We start from the raw sequence: 18,901 nt of genomic DNA on the forward strand, positions 1-18,901 counted from the left end.
GGCAGTTTCCCACAGTGCCGGGGGAAGTGGAAATTCCCCCAGCAGGAACAAAAAAGATCTTTATGAGGACAACCTTGAAGAGCAGAGTGAGTTTATTCCAAGAAGACTGCAGTCCTGAGAACTCACGGCCCACAGGCACATGGCAGAGTTGCTGGTTAAGGCCACGATTAGCAGTGACTTGCTGCAGGACTGCACTGGCTCTCCGCCACAGACACGAGTGTGCACCCTCATCCCTGTTCCCACTCCCCCATTAAGTCAGCTTGGGAGTGAGTGTGGAACAGCAAGTCTCTACTCAGGCAAAAGCCTGACCTCTAAGGAAGGCCACAGGAAATGCCTCAAAGGGCCTCTTCAGGGTCGGCCTTACCAAGGGACCCCAGCCATCTGCCAAGTCTAGTTGTCATCCCCTTCTTCCAGGCCCTCATGGAGAGTGAGAAGGCCAAGGCCCAAGCTGGGCCATCAGATTTGTAAAGGTCACAGGGGACACTGAACTTAGGACCTTCCTATGTCCAGACACCAAGCCTAGGCCACTGTCAACCAGGAGGTCACAGTCCTGTTCCCAAGCACCGTCTGTGCTTCACCAACTTTTAGAAAGGGCTGGGCCTGAGCTCAGGTTGGCTTCCTTTGGAAGCAGATTCACGAAGTGGGTGGAGAGTAGAAGACTGAGTGCTCCCAAGGGGGAAGGAAGGGAGGGCCTGCTATAGCTCCAGGCTTTCTCCTCTTGCAGAGGGACAAGCCTCATGAGAAGGGGCCTCAGGCTGAGGTCTCAGTCCCCAGCAGCTGCAGGCTCAGGCCCTGAGTGTCCACTTCTACCAGGTGGATGCTGTAGTTACCGAGGCCCTAGGAGCAAAGGACAGAGGTGCTTAGAGGGTTCTGGGTGGGTTTTAGGCTTTTGGGAGGCTGGACTGTGGCTGCAGGGCCAAGGGGGCTTACAGCTGTAGCCGCTGGTTAGCTGGTGGGCCACAGGGAGGGCTCCTGTCCCACGCCAGATACCATACCCCGACCACACCATACCTCAGTCTTGGCCAGCACAGCCTCCAGAGCTTCCTTTTGCCGTGGCTCCTTGGTCAATAGATAGAGAAAGCCCCCGCCACCTGCCCCTGCCAGGCTCTGGCCATGCACGTGGGGGGCCAGGACAGCCATCATACGCCGCACAGCCAAGGGCTCACAGCCTGGGGCCATGAGCTTCTTCTGCTCCCAGTATGATGTCAGGCAGTGGCCCAGCAGAGGCAGGCTCCCTGGGGTGGGGGCAGAGAGGGGAGTTGTGTGCCTGAGCCAGGATATTCACTCAGTGCCCATCTGTAGACTGGATGGGGTGCCAAGAGGCACTGCTTAACCAGTGTCATAGTTAAGAACCTGGGTTCGGTACTGGCTGGAAACAGGAGTGACGAAGCCCACCTCACGGGGTTGTCTGAGGACTAACGAGCACAGGGCAGCTGGCGTGGTACCCGGCACGGTGTTCGCTGAACCGTGTAGCCCTCATCAGCCCCTCATCAGCCCTGACTCCCCGGAACTCGGCTATGCAGCCAAGCCTCTTCCCCCATCCGCTTCCTGGCAGGGGCGGCTGGAGGCCTTCCCCAGGATGCAGGTGTTGTCCTGAGATGTGACGCCCACCTAAGTGTGGGACCCTGCAGAGGACAGAGGCTTCGTACCTAGGGACGGTGCCAAGTCTGCAAAGGCCCCCGGCCTCAGACCCACAGGCAACAGGCACTCACTCCTGGTGCCTGAGCTCCGGGGAAGAAGCGCCTTACCTTGGCGGAAGGCTTCAGCGCACTCCTCGGTGTGCCGCACCAGGTTGTGGGCATTCTGTACAACGGCAGGCAGCCGGGCATACCAGCTCCTCAGCACGTCCTACAGATGGGGCAGGAGGGGTGCGGTGAGGCTCAGCCTAGCTGAGCCAGTCTCGCGTCCCTCCCTTCTTCTGGGGCCAGGGCTCACCTGCAGCAGATTCCGGGCCAGGCGGGTCTTGCCAGTGTACACCAGGAGCAGGTGGTCATTGAGCTTCTGGACAAAGCCCACAGGCACAGTGATCTCTTCCACCTCCACCTTCAGTGGCAGCTGAGCCCGGGAGCGCCCCACCTTGATGCCAGGCATTAGGCCACCCACTTGGTCCTGCCAGCCACCTCCTGCGAGAGCCCGGGCCCCGTCACTGTTGGAGCCTATCTGGCCCAGCTTCCCTCTCCCAGTACAGGCTCCTGGCCTTGCATCCCTGGCAGGGACGAGCGTGGGAAGACAGCGTCCCCCCCGCAATTTCAGCTGGGCCAGGTGAGCTGTGCAGCTTCTGCCCCCGCCCTGGGAGCAAGCTGAGCCCAGCAATGGAAGGGGCTTCATTCTGGAGCCAAGCTTAGAATGCACAAGGCCCGAGTTTTGTTGCAGACCTAATGTGTACTTGGAATTGGGGTAAACCACATCAAAGGATTAAGACCTTACGCTAACCTTTCCCCCTGAGGAGGGATGACATAGGACTTTCCCTACAGCCTAACAGTCCCTGCACCCTGGCTTGCCTGATAAAGGGTGTTGATGGTGGAAATAAGCTCCTCAGCATCTCTTATCAAACTTAAAATAGCTTGTTCACATTTTGCTTTACTAATGAAAGGTATGGATCTCTTTTCTTCTTGCAGCTATATAAAAATGTCAAAACTTGAGATGATTCTGGGATAGGCCTTTGATATTTGGAGAAGGGCCTGCAAGGATTTCGAGTATAAAATGCAAATGGCAGGAGGCATCTGGAACTTTACAGCCAAAATGTGGTTAGTGTCAGGCCTGGAATGTCAAGAACTCCTTAATCGCACCCCTCTCCTTCAGAGCACGTAGCGTAGCTTGTAATTATACATTTACTGGAGTGGTTATTGATCCATGTTTGTCTCCAATAGACCGTAAGACTTCTGATGGCAGGGATGCTGTTTTTGCTCACTTTATCCCCAGGGCCCAATACAGAGCGGGTGTTCGATAAATAGTTGTCATTTGACCAAATGAGAGATATGAACAGTGTACCTCAAAAGAAAACTAAAAAAGCTTCCCCATCTGCCCCTTTTGCTAATGACTACCTATTATGGGATGTGAGTCATTACAATGAAAGGAGGGAGCTAGGCTACAAAGTGGCCAGAGAAGATACCATAATCAGGCATCTATACATCTTTGTGGCAGTTTCCCTCCCACAGTCATGCTGAAGATGAGGCCTGGCATCCTGAGGTGACCAGAGCACCCTAGAGCCAGACAAACCTCTGGCTGCTCTCCATTGTGCATGGATGCTAAGGGGCCACAGTGATGAGTAGGAGAAGCGTGGTGCTAGTGACATTCCGTATGATCACAGCCAGGCACTGGGTACCCCATCATGTGGTGGGGGAAGCGAGGCACAAGTGGCCCTCGCCCAAGGGAGAGGCACGGGGCTGAAGAACAGGCTGAAGGTCCTGTCCCCTAATCCAAACCCAGCCCTGCCCTGAGGGACAGCCCTGGGTAGGAACAGAGACATGAGGAATACCTAACACACATGAAAGGTGCAGCACAGACTCTAACACTTAGTAGGTGCTCCTACATCAAGCCCTTTGAGGTAGAAATATTTCATTTTGAAAAGCACCAGAGAGAGAGTGTCAGAGTGGTGAGAGGGAAGCTCTAACCCTTGTAAGGAGCAGCACAGTTCCGTGGCTGTCTGCACGTCCAGGGAAGCCCCTGGGGGCCCTGAAAAAGTTCCCACGACCTCCCTTCTGCCCTGGGGCAGTCCGTACCTGTGGTAAGCAGCTGCTCCAGATGCAGCACCGCATGGATCAGGGCCTCCGTGCCCACCGCCCGGCCTGCGGCCCGCTGCAAGGCGGCCAGGGCAGCCCCCGCCAGGATGCTGCTGGTGCCTGCAGGGCACGGAGGAGAGCACCAGCCATGACACGGCTCTGCCCAGCCCAATCCTGCCCCGCCCCCTCCCTCTCCACTGGGCAGAGGCTGGGGAGAGGACTGGAGGCAAAGCTGAAAGGGGGAACGGAGTCAGTGAGCAGCAGGGAGACAGGGCCTGCTCACCAAGGCCAGAGCCATGGGGCAGCTCAGACCAGGTATGCAGCTCAAAGCCGCCCCCAAAGGCACACAGCAGCTGCTCACTCAGCGAGAGCTTGGAGTGGACGCTCACGATGCCCGCACAGATGAAGGCCGCCTTCAACAGCGCCCCTGTGGAGTGAGCAGCATCCGGCAAGGAGTTTGGTCTTCAGGGGTGGAAACAGAAACCCCACCCATCTCAGCCTGGCCTGGGGCTCGGCGCAGACCCCATCCCCAAGCCACAAAAGTTCCTCTGGGCTCCATAACACCAGCAAATGTGCCAGCTCTACCTCCTGTGCCTGGGCAGGGTAACATGAAGGCTCCTCCACCAGACTGGCTCACCCTCAGGCCAGGCACCCATGGCCTGCAGGGTCTCTCGGGTTCTGCCCTCATCCCCCAGCTGGCTAGGTGTGCCATCCCCACCTGCACAAATCACAGGTGCCCTGACCTGGGGCATGGGGCTGGCAGTAATCCTGCAGGTCATCCAGGCTCCCGCATACTATCTTCGTGGCCATCTTGTCCTGCCGAGGTCCCACCGCCAGCCACAGCTCGGGCTCTGGGATGCGGCGAGCCCTGGCCCCAATGGGCCGGCGGCCATTCAGTCGCACAGCCAGGCCCAGCACTGCCCCACCAAGCTCATAGGCAAGGGGTGGCGTGTCACTCCAGCCCCCTGTGGCAATTGAACGAGACCAAGCTGGTCACAGGGGCTGCCAGCTCAGTTCTGGGGTGGCTCCCCTCGCCCCTACCCCCCCCCCAGGGGCTCACCAGAGAAGTCCACTCGAGCCGGGCACTCAGCCACCACCCACTGCCCGGGTGCTGGCAGCTCTACCGGCACCGAGGAGACAAAGTGCTGGGCTGACATCACAGCCTGGCGGATCAGGATCTGCCCAGCCCCCTCGTAGTGGCGGGCAGCTCGTACTAGTAAGGCTGGTCTGCCAGGAGGGAAGGGAGAGATGGTGGCATGGAGCCCCAAGCTGGGGGCGGGCTGCTTGGGTTTGGGGACCGACTGCCCTAGGTGACCTGAGGACACTCCGCCTCTCTCTGGGTTTCCACCTCCAAGGACGGCAGGAGGCTTCTCCAAGGGTTCTGACATCATTAGCACCCACCTGCTCAGCCACTTGTCCCGCTCCTCGGCGAGCGCCTCCACGCCCCGCGCCAGGTCTCCACACTCCAGGTACGAGAAGGGCCGCACCCACTCAGGGTTGGCAGCTGGCCCACTCCGTAAGCCTCCTTGGCCCTCTGCCATGCAGCCCAGGACATCCGCCACACAGGCCAGTGCCCGGGCTGCCACGCCAGGGTCTCCCCCACCAGCTGCCACTGAGGGACCAGGAGTCAGGAGCAGCTGGGGAGGAGGCCCGCCCTCAATGCCCCCTGCCCTCAGGCACCCCAGACTCCTCACACCTCTTCACTTTTGCCCAAGATGTATCCTTGCCTGGGAATGCTCCCCTCTTCTGCCTGGCAAAGTTCTCATCCCACCAGCCCCAGCCCAGATATGCCTCTGCAGCCCCCACCCAGGATGCCCTTAATGAGTAAGAGCTCAGGCTTGGGGGGCAAACCACCTAGGTTCAGTCTCAGCCCCCCACCAACCAGCTGTGTGGCCATGAGTGAATAACTGAAATGGAGAATGAGGCAGTCCCTGTGAGGCTAAGGCTGAGTCCCCAGCCAGAATGCCTGGGTCCCACGCAGGGCGGGCCACATCCCCCTGGGGCTGTGCTGGAGCTCTTCACCCACATCCAGCCCCCCGCACAGAACGTGCAGGCTTTGCCGATGCTCACAGGACCCAGAACCTCACCCCCAGGCCTCCGCCGCTCACCAAACTCCCCACTAACAGGGATGGACTTCCCAGAAACCTAAAAGTTAAGTCCATTTGCGTCTTTCCCCTGCTTTAAAGTCTCAAGACTCCCTAGTACCCTCAGGTTGAGGACCTAGAGGGCAGACAGGGCAGGTGATGCTGGGTCTGGCTTCCCAGCATAGGTGCCCAGCACACTCACCCTGGTCCAGGGTGGCCATCAGGGGCCCAGGACAGCCCTCGTGCACAGCAGCCCGGATCAGCGGGCGCAGGCTGAGGTCCTGCCGGGCCTCCAGCACGTGCCGCGCCTTATGCAGGGCCTGGCGGAAGAACAGGTGCCGGCGGGAGGCCAGTGTGGCAGCCCGGTCCAGGCGCGGCTGCAGCTGCTCCCAGGACAGACGCCAGGACGCTCGCCAAGCCCGCAGGGCCTTGCCCCCATCCTCCTGGGGGTCCAGCATCCACAGCATGTCCTGGGGCCCCAGAGCCCTCGAGGGGTGGAGCACGGGAAAGAGACGGGCACTGAGAAGGCAGCGCTCAATGGGGGGCATGTCTGGGTCCCACAGGTCCCAGTCCCTGATGTGGGGAGAAGACACATGAGCAGGAGGGAAGCAAGTGCTCCTGCCTGGTCACCAAGCCCTGACCACCTGTCAGCTGGGGGTTGGCTCATTCATGGGGACAGGACGAACTCCAGAGGCAGCACAAGCAGGCAATTCAGGGAGGGAGGCCCAGCTGCCCTGCCTCCTTTCCCAGGCCATTGAACAAAATCCCAAAGCCTGAGCACGGCCAGGAATTTGGAGTTGCCCAGGGAGAAGATGCTAGGGCAAATCAGGCTGCTCAAAACTACCCCAGGGGACTACCCTGGTGGCGCAGTGGTTAGGAATCCGCCTGCCAGTACAGGGCACACGGGTTCGAGCCCTGGTCCAGGAAGATCCCACATGCCGTGGAGCAACTAAGCCCGCGAGCCACAACTACTGAGCCTGCGTGCTGCAACTACTGAAGCCCGCACACCTAGAGCCCGTGCTCTGCAACAAGAGAAGCCACTGCAATGAGAAGCCCGTGCAACGCAACGGAGAGTAGCACCTGCTTGCCACAACTAGAGAAAGCCCGCCCGCAGCAATGAAGACTTAACGCAGCCAAATATAAATGAAATAAAAAAAAAAAAAATACCCCAGACTGCAGGGATGGTGGGGGGTGGGGCAGGAGCAGGATGAGCCTCCAAGCAGCTACCACCCTGGCTGCCGAGGCCCACAGAGGCCCGTGGGGCCACCAACCCTACCGAATGCCTGTCTTCTGGAAGAACTGACTCCAAGACATGTTGAGATACGTTCCTGTCCCCTGTCTCTGGGGGAAGAGAAGGAAGCAGTCAGGGCTGCAGGGGCCACAGGAAGGGGTTAAGGGCAATAAGGCCAGGATCTGCTCAAGAGGGGACAGGAAAAGAGACAGGGGCACTTAGGCAAGCAAGTTCTGAAACAGCGTCAAGTCCTGGAGCTTCCACATTCCAGCCCGGGTGCCTGGAACCTGGAGCAGGATCCTGGCTGTAGGCCTGACCCTCCATAACTGGCTCTGCAGCCCAAGGCGGGTCACCTCCCTCTCTGAACCTCAGTCTCCGGCCTGAAAAATGGGGATAAGAATCCCCACCCAGCCCGCGTCAGAGCAGCTGAGGAGGGAGGTAAAGGCCTGTTGAGACTCTACTGGCTACACTCTCCTCACTGCCTATCTCTCAGGTGAGCGCTCAGAGAGCCCTGCAGTGAAGCTGGGCTAGGACCCCCGGTGCTCCCCAAAGCCTAAAGAATGGGGGCGAGGGGAGGTAGGTGAGCACCTACTTCCCAGCTGTCCAGACGGCCAACGAGGGTGAAGGCCCGGCTGCGGGCGCCGTGCAGCTGCACATGGTGTCCCTGCAGGACGAGGTCGTGCAGCTCCAAGCCGTGCAGTGCCTCGGACTGGGCCACGTCCAGGCCGCTCACGAAGCAGCCGGTGCCGATGTGAATGGGGCCCTGGCAGGGGAGCGGGCAGGCGTCCTGCGTGGGCAGGGGAACCCCAAGCACGCCCACAAAACACACAGGACCCTGGCTCCCGTACCCTTGCCCTCCCTCTGCCTGCCCTCTCAGGCCTCACCCGCAGGTGGCAGTGCTGCAGGACACTCCCAGGATCCAGCTGGACGGGGCCCTCCAGCAGGCAGCTGACCACAGAGCTCCCGGCCCCCAGTAGTTGCCGCTCCTGTGAAGCCAGGGAGAAAGCTGTGAGGGCCCAGGGCGGGTGCTGCCCCAATTCTCCTCCACAGCCAGGGCCAGAATTCCTGCTGCTCCCCGCGCCTGTCGGCCAGCCAGATCCCTCTCGATACCTCCCTGGCCCCAGCCTCAGGCTGACTCCCATCCCATCTTGATTTCTGCTGCTCCCCCAGGGGCACGCTCTCCCTGCCTTCTCCTCCAAAGCAAATCTGCACCCAGTAGTGGAAGTCCCACCACATGACAGCTCCCCCAGAAAACCTCTCCCACCTGTCCAGCTATCCCTACCCCCACCACCCTGAGGGCCACCTCTGAACTCTACCTGCCCCATCACCATGAATTTGCCTGAATCCCCAAGCAGACCCTTCAGAAAGGGTGGGGGGGGGAATCTTCTCTAGCTGCTCGCTCAGACTTGGATGTAGAATCCTGACTTGGCCACTTACTGGCTCTGTGGTCTTAAGCAAGTAACTTAACCTCTCTGAGCCTCCAGTGACTCACGTGCAAAATGGGGATAATAACACCTACACGCGTAGATAATCTGTCCCAAGCGTGAGCTATTCGCTCCCCTCCCTGCAGCCCCCATTCCTACCTGTCTCCAGGTACCCCGTAGGCCCCTCTGCTGGCCTTACCTCCAGGCAGGTCTTACCTCCACCTGGGAGTGCACGACCTGGGCCCCAGGAGCCCCCGGGAATGTGAGACTGTGCAGGAACTCACTGGCTGAGTTGGTCATGTAGTTGTAGCTGCCGTCAGGGACATATGCTGTAAAGATACAAGTACTGACCCCAACACCCTGCATGTTGCAGCTCTGACACCAGGCTGGGCCTCCCACCAGAAGACACATCTTCATCAGGGCCTGGGAGGGCAAGCATGGAAATGAGCCCGCTGTGCCAATGGGGAAGCTGAGATTCAGAGAGGCTCAGCAACCTGCCCAAAGTCACACAGCTAGAAAGTAGAAAGACCAGGACTGGAGCCCAGGAAAGGGACAAAGGAAGAAGAGGAGAGTCACCTCAGCAGGGGACTTTGAACTGGGAGAGGGTAATCGTCCAGTCCATGCACTCACTAGGCCTGCCTGGTCCAGGAGCCTGGGGGCCAGGCAGGTGGGGTGGGAGCCTCATTCTGGGGGCCTTCACTCCCATGGCCTCCCTACCCCGGAGAGCCAAGAGGCAGTACCCACCCACTGTGAGGGGCTGATCGCGAAGCTCCCTCCACAGCTCAGCCCGGGCTCCATGCAGATAACCTGCGATGTCCACATCACCTTGCCCCATCTCTGGGGGCCGCCCCACCAGGAAGTCCTCCCTTCTCACATTCCGGGCCATGCAGAGCAGGATGTCAAAAAATAGAGACAGCTGGGACAAGGGTGGGAAGCACTGCTATTAGTGGGTACCTAGGCTGAGCTGGGGCGGTTCCATCTCACGAGACGCTGACATAGAGAGGGGAAAGGACTGGCCTGAGGTCACACAGCCAGGTGCCAGTGTCAGTGCCTCTTGCCCAGGCCAGGACCTGCCAGTCCCCACTCCCAGTCACCTGGACAGGCCGGGCTCCGGAGTCCAAGCCCATGTAGGTGCAGGCGTCCAGAGGCGGGCTCACATGGGTGGCCAGGAGGTGCTCAGCAGTTTCCACAGAGAAGAAGACAAGCCCAGAAACCTGGAGGGGCCCCCACAAGGGTCAGGTGGGAGACCCTGGGGCCAGCCTTGTGCCTGAATTGGGGAGGGCATGTGCAGATGTGCCAAGCAAGGCTGACTGCCACACCGGACAGGATCATTCATCTTCTGGGCCACTCCAGCGCCCAGACTCCAGGCTTAATGGAGGCAGCTCCACCAAGGGCCCCTCAGCAGGCAACTTCTAGGACCCCCTCAATTTTCAGGTCTCCTCCCAATCCCAGTTCTCCATCTTCCCTATAGTCTAGTCCCAGGCTCTTATCCACCACTCGTACCTTTGTCCTTCATTCTAGAAGGATCCCCTGAGTCTGGTTCCAGCCTTTCTCATTTGGGACAAGACCCTGAATTCCAAGGCTACCCCCTCCTCAGATTTTGGCTTCACCCGCTCCCCTGAATACCAGTTCCAGATCTTCCTCAGATTCTGGTTCTAGCCTTCCCCAGAAGGAGTGGGGCTCTGCCCTGGCAGCCATACCAGTGGCACCCGCCCGTCAGGCCTGGCACATCGTTGTATCTCTGCCTCGGTGCCTTGGTAATAAATGTCCAAAACGAAGCCCTACATGGGAGCAGAAAACAGAGTTAGGGAAGGGAGCAAGAGAGGATTATGAAAGAGGGCACGCAAGGGTGTTCTCCAGATGTAAACCTAGGACGCAAGTCTGACAGGCCCCAGCATACTCCTGGGGATGCAAGTGCCTGAGACCTCCCCCACCCTGACAGCAGAGGGCAGGCTTCAAATGTCTCCACAGCCCCAAGCCTGGGCACAGAGCCTGGCACAGGATCAGGGGCAATTCATGTTTGGCAAAAGACTAAGCACAAGGGCTGCTGCCATGGGGGGAAACTCCTCCAGATCCAGACCATGCCAGAAAGTCCAGGGCGAGGCTGCCCAGAGCACAGGACCAGGAGGCCATCCCAGGATGGCTCAGCTGCCCACGCTGCTGCCCCAGGGGCACTACCTGGGAGTCAGTGAGGTAAACACCATGGTTCCGGGCATAGGCCGTGCTCCCCGGAAGGGCGATCGCTCTGGCTCCCCGGAAGCCGTCCCAGCTGATCCCTGCAGGCGGGGGAGTCAGGAGGCTCTCCAGGGACCCCGGCCCAAGGAATGGGGGCGTCCCTTCCAGGAAGAGGGCAGGGGCTTCCAGGCGCCTCTGAAGAAAATACGGTTTCCAAAGCCAAATGGACATTCCCCTGGGAGAATGACAACACCTCACCCCCAAAGTGTGGCCACAGAGCCCTTTGGGACAAAGCGGGCAGGGCTGGGTATCTCCACTCTACGGACAGGCAGACAGGCCCAGCAGGGGAAGCCCTGCCTCCAGGGCTTCCCCTGCTGGGCCTGTCTGCCTGTCCGTAGACAGTCCGTGGGCTGTCTAAGCTCCATCCTTCAAACCTTAGAGCTTCCCTCGTGAACAGGGCAGCCGGCCAGGCCCAGAGACGGGGTGGGTGAGGAGAGGCAGAGCCACGCTGGCTGTGGCTAGGGAGGGCAGTCCCAAGCCTTCTCAGGCTCACCTGGGTTTGGAGGAACAGACAGCAGCATGTCGGTGCTGCAAACCCACACGCCTGGCGGGGAGCCTGGGCCCAGCTGTGGGGAAAGAGGACGAAGCTGATGGCCAGGCCCAGCCCTTCCTCTGCTCCCACCCAGCACAGCCTCAGCCTGTTCCAGGGGGACTCGGGCTACTGAGGTAACAGGGGCCTCCCTATATCCATGGTGCCGATGCCAGCCCTCCCGCCTGCTTCCTGAGGCCGCACCTCCCCCCAGTGTGGCCAACACTAACATCCTGAAGCTCTAACTAACTCCAGGCACCCAAAGCCATTGTTCCTGGCATCCCCCGTCTGAGCCAGCACAGACTATGGCTGGTGGCTCAGCAGGAAAGCGGCAGGACAAGGCCCCATGGCAGCTGCCTGTCTCACCCGATGGCTCATGATGTCCAGCAAGCAGTCCAAGTTGCAGACCACGGCCTCCACAGGGGCCTGGGGGTTCTCCACAGGGAGGCAGGTGAAGGCCCGGCCACAGTCATCGAAGGGGAAGTCTCGGCCCTGGGGCGGGAGCAGGGACAGGCAGAAGAGCTTGAGGCAGAGAGCCTGGGCAGAAAGCCATCAAGCCAGAGGACTTTTACAAAGTGTGTTCTCATGTGATTTTTTAAATTACATGATTATGGTAAAAAATGAGCAAATGCAGATACACAAAAAGAAAAACAACCCCTCAGGGATAATAACCATTGCCCTCATTTTGATGTTACGCCCTTTTGTATATACCTCACATGCAGACTATTTTTTTTTTTTTTTTTTTACAAAAATGAAAAAGACGGAGACAGCAGAACTTCACACACACACAAGAGTACAAGTCAAACTGGAGAAAGACTGGGAACCATATCAATGTCAATATCCTGGCTGTAATTATATTATAGTTTTGGAAAATATGACCATTGGCGAGATCTGGGCAAAGTTTACAGAGGCTTCCCTCTGGAATATTTCTTAAATGTGGATCTACAATGATCTCAATCAAACTTTCAATTAAAAAGGCTGAGATCATTCTGTACAAACTTGTGCAGCTGGCCTTTTTCACTGAACAATGAAAATATATTCACCGATGCTCACAGTGAGCCAGGCCAGACCCCAATTTAAGCATTTGATGGGTCATCTCAGCACATCCACATGAAGTAGGAACTGCTGCCATCCTCATGTTACTGATGAGGAAACTGAGGCCTCGAAACAGTCAAGTGACTTGCCCCAAGTCACAGAGCTGGTCAATGCACAGGTCAGTGCAGAGAGTTAAATGGACCTTTTAATCATTGTCTAATATTCCACCAGGAGGATATGCTGTTTATATTTAACCGGTTCCCTATTTTGGACACCTGGATTAATTCTGTTTCTGATTCTTCAGGATTTGCACACTGCACACCTGCACACAAAGGTGGAAGACCCCTAAAGTCCCATCCAACCCCGAGGATTGACCATCCTTCTGCATGGCCCCTGCCCAGCATTCTACTGACCATGTGCAGGATGAGGATCCAGGCCGAGTGCAGAACATCCGATGTGACCACCTATCAAAAGTGGAAGAGCACTGTTCACAGAGGTCTGGGCAGATGGCACCCGAGGATGGCACCCTCTTGTGCAGGGAGAGACCCCCAGCACAAGTCCACACAAGAACCAAAGGAGGGACTTCCCTGGTGGCACAGTGGTTAAGAATCTGCCTGCCAATGAAGGGGGACACGGGTTCGATCCCTGGTCTGGGAAGATCCCACATGCCGCAGAGCAACTAAGCCCGTGCGCCACAACTACTGGGCCCGCGCTCTAGAGCCCGCGAGCCACAACTACTGAGCCCGTGCGTCACAACAAGCCCATGCACCTAGAGCCCGTGCTCTGCAACAAGAGAAGCCACCGCAATGAGAAGCACGCGCAGCCCAACGAAGAGTAGCCCCCGCCTGCTGCAACTAGAGAAAGGCCGCGCGCAGCTACGAAGACCCAACGCAGCCAAAAATAAATAAATAAAATAAATTAAAAAAAAAAAAAAAAAAAAAGGAACCAAAGGAGCAACCAGCAAGATCAAGACCAATGGCCACAGGCAGGCACAAGGCAGCCCTGGCCACTCCTGGATGAGGAAGCACAGCAGCCTTCCAGTTGGGCCACTCCCCTGTCCCCTGTTTTTAGGGAAGGCTGCAGGCAAGAACGTGGGGCTGGCTGGCGGGTGACTCACAGTAAGTCAGCTTCATGGCAACCACACAGTGGTCCCCTCCCTTGCGGGTGCCACCCCCACTGCCAGAGCGTGTCCATGCCTGTGACCACCCTCACTGCCTGTGCCAGGGTGCCATGCAGGCAAGGTGACCTCGTGAAGTGGCTGGGTGTGTGTGGGACGTGGGCCCACGCTCTACGCGCTGGGGGCCACTGCACCTCAGTTCCAGCAAACCATTGCTATGTGGGAAGGAGAGTCCAGGGTAGCAAGATGAGATTTCTCAAGGGAAGCCAGAAAGCCTAACTCCGAGATACTGGCTCTGACTTTCTAAAACCACTACAAAGGCTGCCCCTGCCTTCTGCCCTCAGCTGGATGAGTCTGCTCAATCTACAGATGCAAAAACTGATGCCAAACCTGAACTGGGCAGGAAAGTGGAGCCCGAAGAGCTGGGGACCTTGGAAAGGCTCTGTTTGAAGCCCCCATTCCTGCTGTGCCCAGGGGGGCACTTGAGGAGCACTCACAGTGAAGCCTGCACGGGCACTCAGGTGCTCAGCAGCCACCAGCAGGGCGTTGAGGGTGGCTCCTCCACTGCCCACATGAACCTCAGGGTCTTCCACGGCCAGTAGCATCGTCCTGGTGGGGATCTGCTCTCGCTTCTGCCGTATCTCCAGCTCTGTGGTCAGAACATGACTGGGGCCTGCGCCCCAGCCTCTCCACCCTGGTCCCAAGCACCTCAAGCAAACCTCCTGACAGCCATTATTTAATCTTCTTTGACTTAGCAGCTTTTCATCTAGTAGCTCATTAGATCTTTTCCCAACTCAGTGAGGTAAGTACAATTACTCCCATTGCACAGATGAGAAAACCGAGCCTCAGTGAAGTGACCTATGTCTGAGGTCACGTGGCTAGGAAGAAGCAGAATCTGGGTTTGAACCCGGGTCTGCCCGGCTCCTGGGGCTGTAGGCGTATGTGGCAAAGAAAGGGGAGAGGGTTCCACATTAGGGGCAGAGTGGAGAGGGAGGGTCAACTACCTCTCTGGAAGACCTCGACGCTGTCCTTGTACTGGCATGTCAGGATGATGACCGTCCAATCAACCCCCTTCGGCTGCTCCATTCTGGCCAAAGTTGAGGGGCTTCCAGGGCAGAGATAAGGGTATATGTGAATTTTTTAAAATTGTCATACCCTAAAATTGATTTTTTTGGTTGTAAGTAGCTTTATGAATTTTAATACATGTATAGATTCTTGTGGTTACTACCACCATCTGCATCTAAAAAAGCTCCCACATGCTAACCCTTTACAGTCACACCCTCCTCCATCCCTCACCCCTGACAACCAGCCATCTGTTCTCCAAAGCTATAGTTGGAATGTAATCTTTTGAGATTGGCTTCTTTCACTCAACATAATGCCTCTCAGATTCATCCAAGTTGGCTATGCATATCCATAGTTCTTTCTCTTTTTTTGCCAAGCAGTATTCCGTCGCATAGACATCGCACAGTCTGTTTCTCCACCCACCCACTAAAGGACATCTGGGCTGCTTCCAGGTTTTGGTAATCATGAATAGAGCTGCTATAAACATTCATGCAGATTTAGCGTGAACATAAGACTTCGTCTCTCCAGGCGGACACCTAGGTGTGGGATTGCTGGGTCATGTGATGAGTCTATCTTTGACTTCATCAATCTGGGTGCATGACATTTCCTCAGGAGAGGAAGTAAGGGGAGTGGGGTGGGGTTGACAGGGGGTCCCACCTTAAAACAAGGGGCTGCCCTTTCGGTACCGCAGGCCCCTCATCATCCAATCATTGGCACTGAGCTGCAGGGAGGGAGGCTCTAACTTCTAGGCTCCTGAGGCTGAGGGCAATTCCCTGGAAAAGAGGGAAGCTCTGGGAGAGGGGCACCAGTTTGTTCAAGAGCAGCATGCCAACAGCACCCACTACAGGGACCTCAGAGGGGAACTCCCCTCCCAGAGGCTCCAAGCCAGAAGGGGGCTGCAACCCCACCTGTCAGCCATCTTCCTCCAGGGCACTCTGAGCAAGTGAGGGGAAGGTGAAGCCAAAGCTATGGCTTCACCCACTCCTATCCCCCCAACACTCCTTTCCTACCAGATAAGAAGCCTATCTGACTGCAGAGGCCCTGGCCTCCCCAAGACCTCTGTGGACGAGTCTCTAGGCGTGCGCTGGCGTCTACCTCTGGCAGGGTCCCAGTTGCTGTCCCATGCAGCAGCCCACCCCCACCTCTTCCCTCCAGCCCCCAAAGCTCAGTGTGGGGAGGGTCGGTAGAGTGAGCTGCATGCCACCCCAGAGGTGCCCTGACCACACGTCCATCTGCAGTCAACCCTCACCCCAGCCGGAGCCAACAGGAAACCTGAACCTCAGTAATGGTTTCTTCTTATGCCAGACTCTGCTGCCACCAAGCCTATGGTTAAGGCTGACAGACACTGCCACTTAGCAACACCCACACTCCCATGAGCTTTCAGGTAAAGCTTCCACCACTAACAAAAATTGCTCTGTTCCCTGTTCAGCTCAGGAGGGAAATCCAGAGGGGAAACCTGAGCTAGAGATCTTGGCCAGGCATCTGAGGTCAAAGGCGTTCCCCAGGTTACCCATCTGGCCTTCCCAGTAAAGGGGGTGGCTGGGGATTCCAGATGGGCCACCAACTCCCTGTGTGATCTTCGGCACCCCTAACCCTCTCTGGCCTCCTGTGGTAGGGAGTGTAACGGATAGATGCCCCCATCTTGTTCACATGGAGGCCATGCTTCCCACCAACCAATGACATGAAGAAGACAGACCCACTCCTACAAGATGGGGATCCTCTGACAGGCACCCTTGGCTCCAGAACTCCCCATCAACCCAACAGAAACTGTCTTAGAACTGCACTGCAGTCTGAGAGCCTTCTACCCATACCTCCCTTCTTCCTTCTGGTGCTGTTACAGGAAGCAGAACTGAAAACTGACAGCTCTCCCTGCTTCCTCCAGCTCCCTCCCCTTCTTCCCTCCCCCAATAAATCTCTTGCAAGTCTAATCCCATCTTGTTCTCTACTTCTCTGAGGACCTAAACCAACATGGGAGTATATCATCTTCCTCTTGGGACTGCCAAAGGAAAAATTACTGTAAGAACCTCTAAATTAATGTCTGGGAAGTACTTTCTTTATACTTAAAGATGAAGAAACTGAGGCACAGAGAGATTAAGTGACTTGACCAAGGTCACACAGCTAGCAAGTGGTAGAGCCAAATTTGAACCCAGACACCTTTTTTCCAGAGTCCATTCTCTTAACCCCTACACTGAACCTACTTTGTAGGATAGAAAAAAGAACCAACGTACTAAATATATGTGAAGTGCCCAATACAAGGTGACAATGAAATGGGGATGGCATTAATGGTAACAGCCACTAGAAGTTAAGACCCAGAGTTAAGACACTATGATTTTTCATCTTCACAACACCACTGCCAGGTAAGTATTCTGTCCACTTTACAAATGCTAGTTGATGCTGCATCCATGACTGGGACCTGGGTCTCTCAGGTGATGGTGACAATGATGTTTGATCCCAAGCAAAGGTGTTAAAAGAGAGCAAGGAAGAAATGCCCCAAGGAGAGTCCAAAGGTCTGAGGCCAGTCTTGGTCTTGGCATAGTGACTGAGAGTCATGAGCAGATGACAGGTCACAGGCAGAGGAGGGAGGATGGCATAATCTGGACTGTACTCTACTAGAAACTGGAGCAGAGGAATAGTCCTGGGCTGGGAATCAACCCCCCAGAGGCTGTCCCCATCTCTCCCTCTTCCTGTGTGATCTTGAGCAGGTTACTTAACCTCTCTGAGCCTCAGTTCCCCAATTGAAAACTGGGGCCAAAGATACCAACCTCCTAGGATGGTTGCATTAAATAAAACATAAAAATATGTGGCACACAGCAGGAGCTCAATGAATGGTAGTTCTCTCCAGTGAGGAAAAGCAACAGAAGAATTCGACTTGACCCTGAAGCAAGTTGGAGTGAAGGCTCTGATATATTCTCTGGGTCAAAGATGCTCCTGTAGGGCTTTCCTGGTGGCGCAGTGGTTGAGAATCTGCCTGCTAATGCAGGGGACACGGGTTCGAGCCCTGGTCTGGGAAGATCCCACATGCCGCGGAGCGGCTGGGCCCGTGAGCCACAACTGCCGAGCCTGCGCGTCTGGAGCCTGTGCCCCGCAACGGGAGGGGCCGCGATAGTGAAAGGCCCGCGCACCGCGATGAGGAGCGGTCCCCGCACCGCGATGAAGAGTGGCCCCCACTTGCCGTAACTAGAGAAAGCCCTCGCACGAACCGAAGACCCAACACAGCGAAGAATAAATAAATAAATAAATAAAGTAGCTATAAAACTGTATTAAAAATAAAAAAAAAAAAAAAAAAAAAAAGATGCTCCTGTAGAAAAAAAAAATCAGGGAAGGCCTGGGAAAATCAACCAAGGCTAAGTGGCATGCCTTGCCCGATCAGACTAAAGGGTATTATGAGAACAGAAAAGGTGGAACAGTACTGGTAGCATAGGGAGAGTCTTTTTCAGGCACCACGCCAAAGACACGTTGAAGTATCAGCTCATGTGACCCACTCAACAGCCCTATGAATTGAATTTTACCACACCCACGTAATTTGTAAGGAAATTGTAGCGTAAAGAGATGAAATAGCCTGCCCAAGGACATATACAGCTTTTACAGGCAGGTCAGGTGTATCCAACTCCAAGATTCCTGTTCTTACCCACCCTGTAGAAACAAGACATCTCTCCTGGAGTCTTTGCCCTCTGTCATACCTGACATTTGTACAGAAATCTTAGATAATACAGGCCTCTATCCAATATTCTGCACACTTCCAACAGAACTTTATCTACTGAGGCCAAGTTGAAATAGTTCTTAATGTCCTCAGCCACACGCTGCCTAATATTAGGATAGGGAAGGGGAGCCAGGGACAGAATAAAATAGTAAGGCCTCTTCATATTTGCTTTTTGAAGAGAAGTGGGGCAGGGATTTTGCATTTTAAAGGGAAAAAGCAGCCCCAGGGAGGAATGTGATTTGTCTTCTGGGAAGCGAAAAAAGGCAGAAGAAAGGTGATTGGGAGTAAAATTACATTGCAAATTACACAAACGTCATATAATTGAGATTTGTGGATAATGACGAGCCCCGATGGGGTAAACGGAGGCAGGAAAAGCGACCTCAAAGGAAAAATCACCAGCGCCAGCATCCAGAGGCCCACCTGCCTGTAGTCCCTGTCCCGGGCGTCCCCAGGTCCCGGAGCTCCTGTAGAAAGACCCAGGCCAACGGGTAGAAGGACCCGCAAACGCCCCTTGGAGGAAGTGGGCGCCCGGGGGCGGCTGCAGAGTTCCCCGACGCTCTTCCCTATCAGGAACCAGACAGCCAGTGGCCCGGCTCAGTCTTGCGGGTCCAAGAGTGTGGGCGGGAGGCGGAAAAACGGCGCGGGACACTGGGTGTGCGGTACCGGTATCCGCGCGGTCTGACATACGTGCCTCCGCCGGTTCTCGGCACAGCGGGATCTTTAACGCGGGGCTGTGCGTGCCTTCGCGGCGCACCCTGGGAA

The 18,901-nt window shown here is 56.4% G+C and overlaps 1 protein-coding gene across 4 annotated transcripts; it reads right to left on the reverse strand.

The window, feature by feature from the left end:
- Nucleotides 1-74: 74 nt before the first annotated feature.
- On the reverse strand, nucleotides 75-18,721 carry FCSK (fucose kinase). 4 transcript variants are annotated; one of them, XM_059904150.1, is made up of 24 exons: nucleotides 18,564-18,721; nucleotides 14,382-14,482; nucleotides 13,875-14,026; nucleotides 12,674-12,724; nucleotides 11,592-11,717; nucleotides 11,190-11,262; nucleotides 10,640-10,737; nucleotides 10,162-10,242; nucleotides 9,556-9,675; nucleotides 9,206-9,377; nucleotides 8,678-8,790; nucleotides 7,922-8,023; nucleotides 7,630-7,800; nucleotides 7,083-7,147; nucleotides 6,009-6,379; nucleotides 5,124-5,334; nucleotides 4,783-4,949; nucleotides 4,466-4,687; nucleotides 4,006-4,149; nucleotides 3,723-3,842; nucleotides 1,936-2,123; nucleotides 1,749-1,848; nucleotides 1,012-1,235; nucleotides 75-837 (listed from the first exon to the last, which is right to left on the reverse strand). In XM_059904150.1, exons 2-24 carry the CDS (start codon nucleotides 14,461-14,463, stop codon nucleotides 751-753), a joined length of 3,240 nt encoding a protein of 1,079 aa, XP_059760133.1. In that variant the 5' UTR covers nucleotides 14,464-14,482; nucleotides 18,564-18,721; the 3' UTR covers nucleotides 75-750. The 4 variants fall into 4 exon arrangements, with proteins under 4 accessions (XP_059760133.1, XP_059760131.1, XP_059760132.1 ...); XM_059904148.1 differs by having other exon boundaries at nucleotides 18,560-18,642; XM_059904149.1 differs by lacking the exons at nucleotides 13,875-14,026; nucleotides 18,564-18,721 and having other exon boundaries at nucleotides 14,382-14,440.
- Nucleotides 18,722-18,901: the final 180 nt, after the last annotated feature.

This window comes from Balaenoptera ricei, chromosome 19, assembly GCF_028023285.1.
Source record: "Balaenoptera ricei isolate mBalRic1 chromosome 19, mBalRic1.hap2, whole genome shotgun sequence".
Taxonomy (NCBI): Eukaryota; Metazoa; Chordata; class Mammalia; order Artiodactyla; family Balaenopteridae; genus Balaenoptera; species Balaenoptera ricei.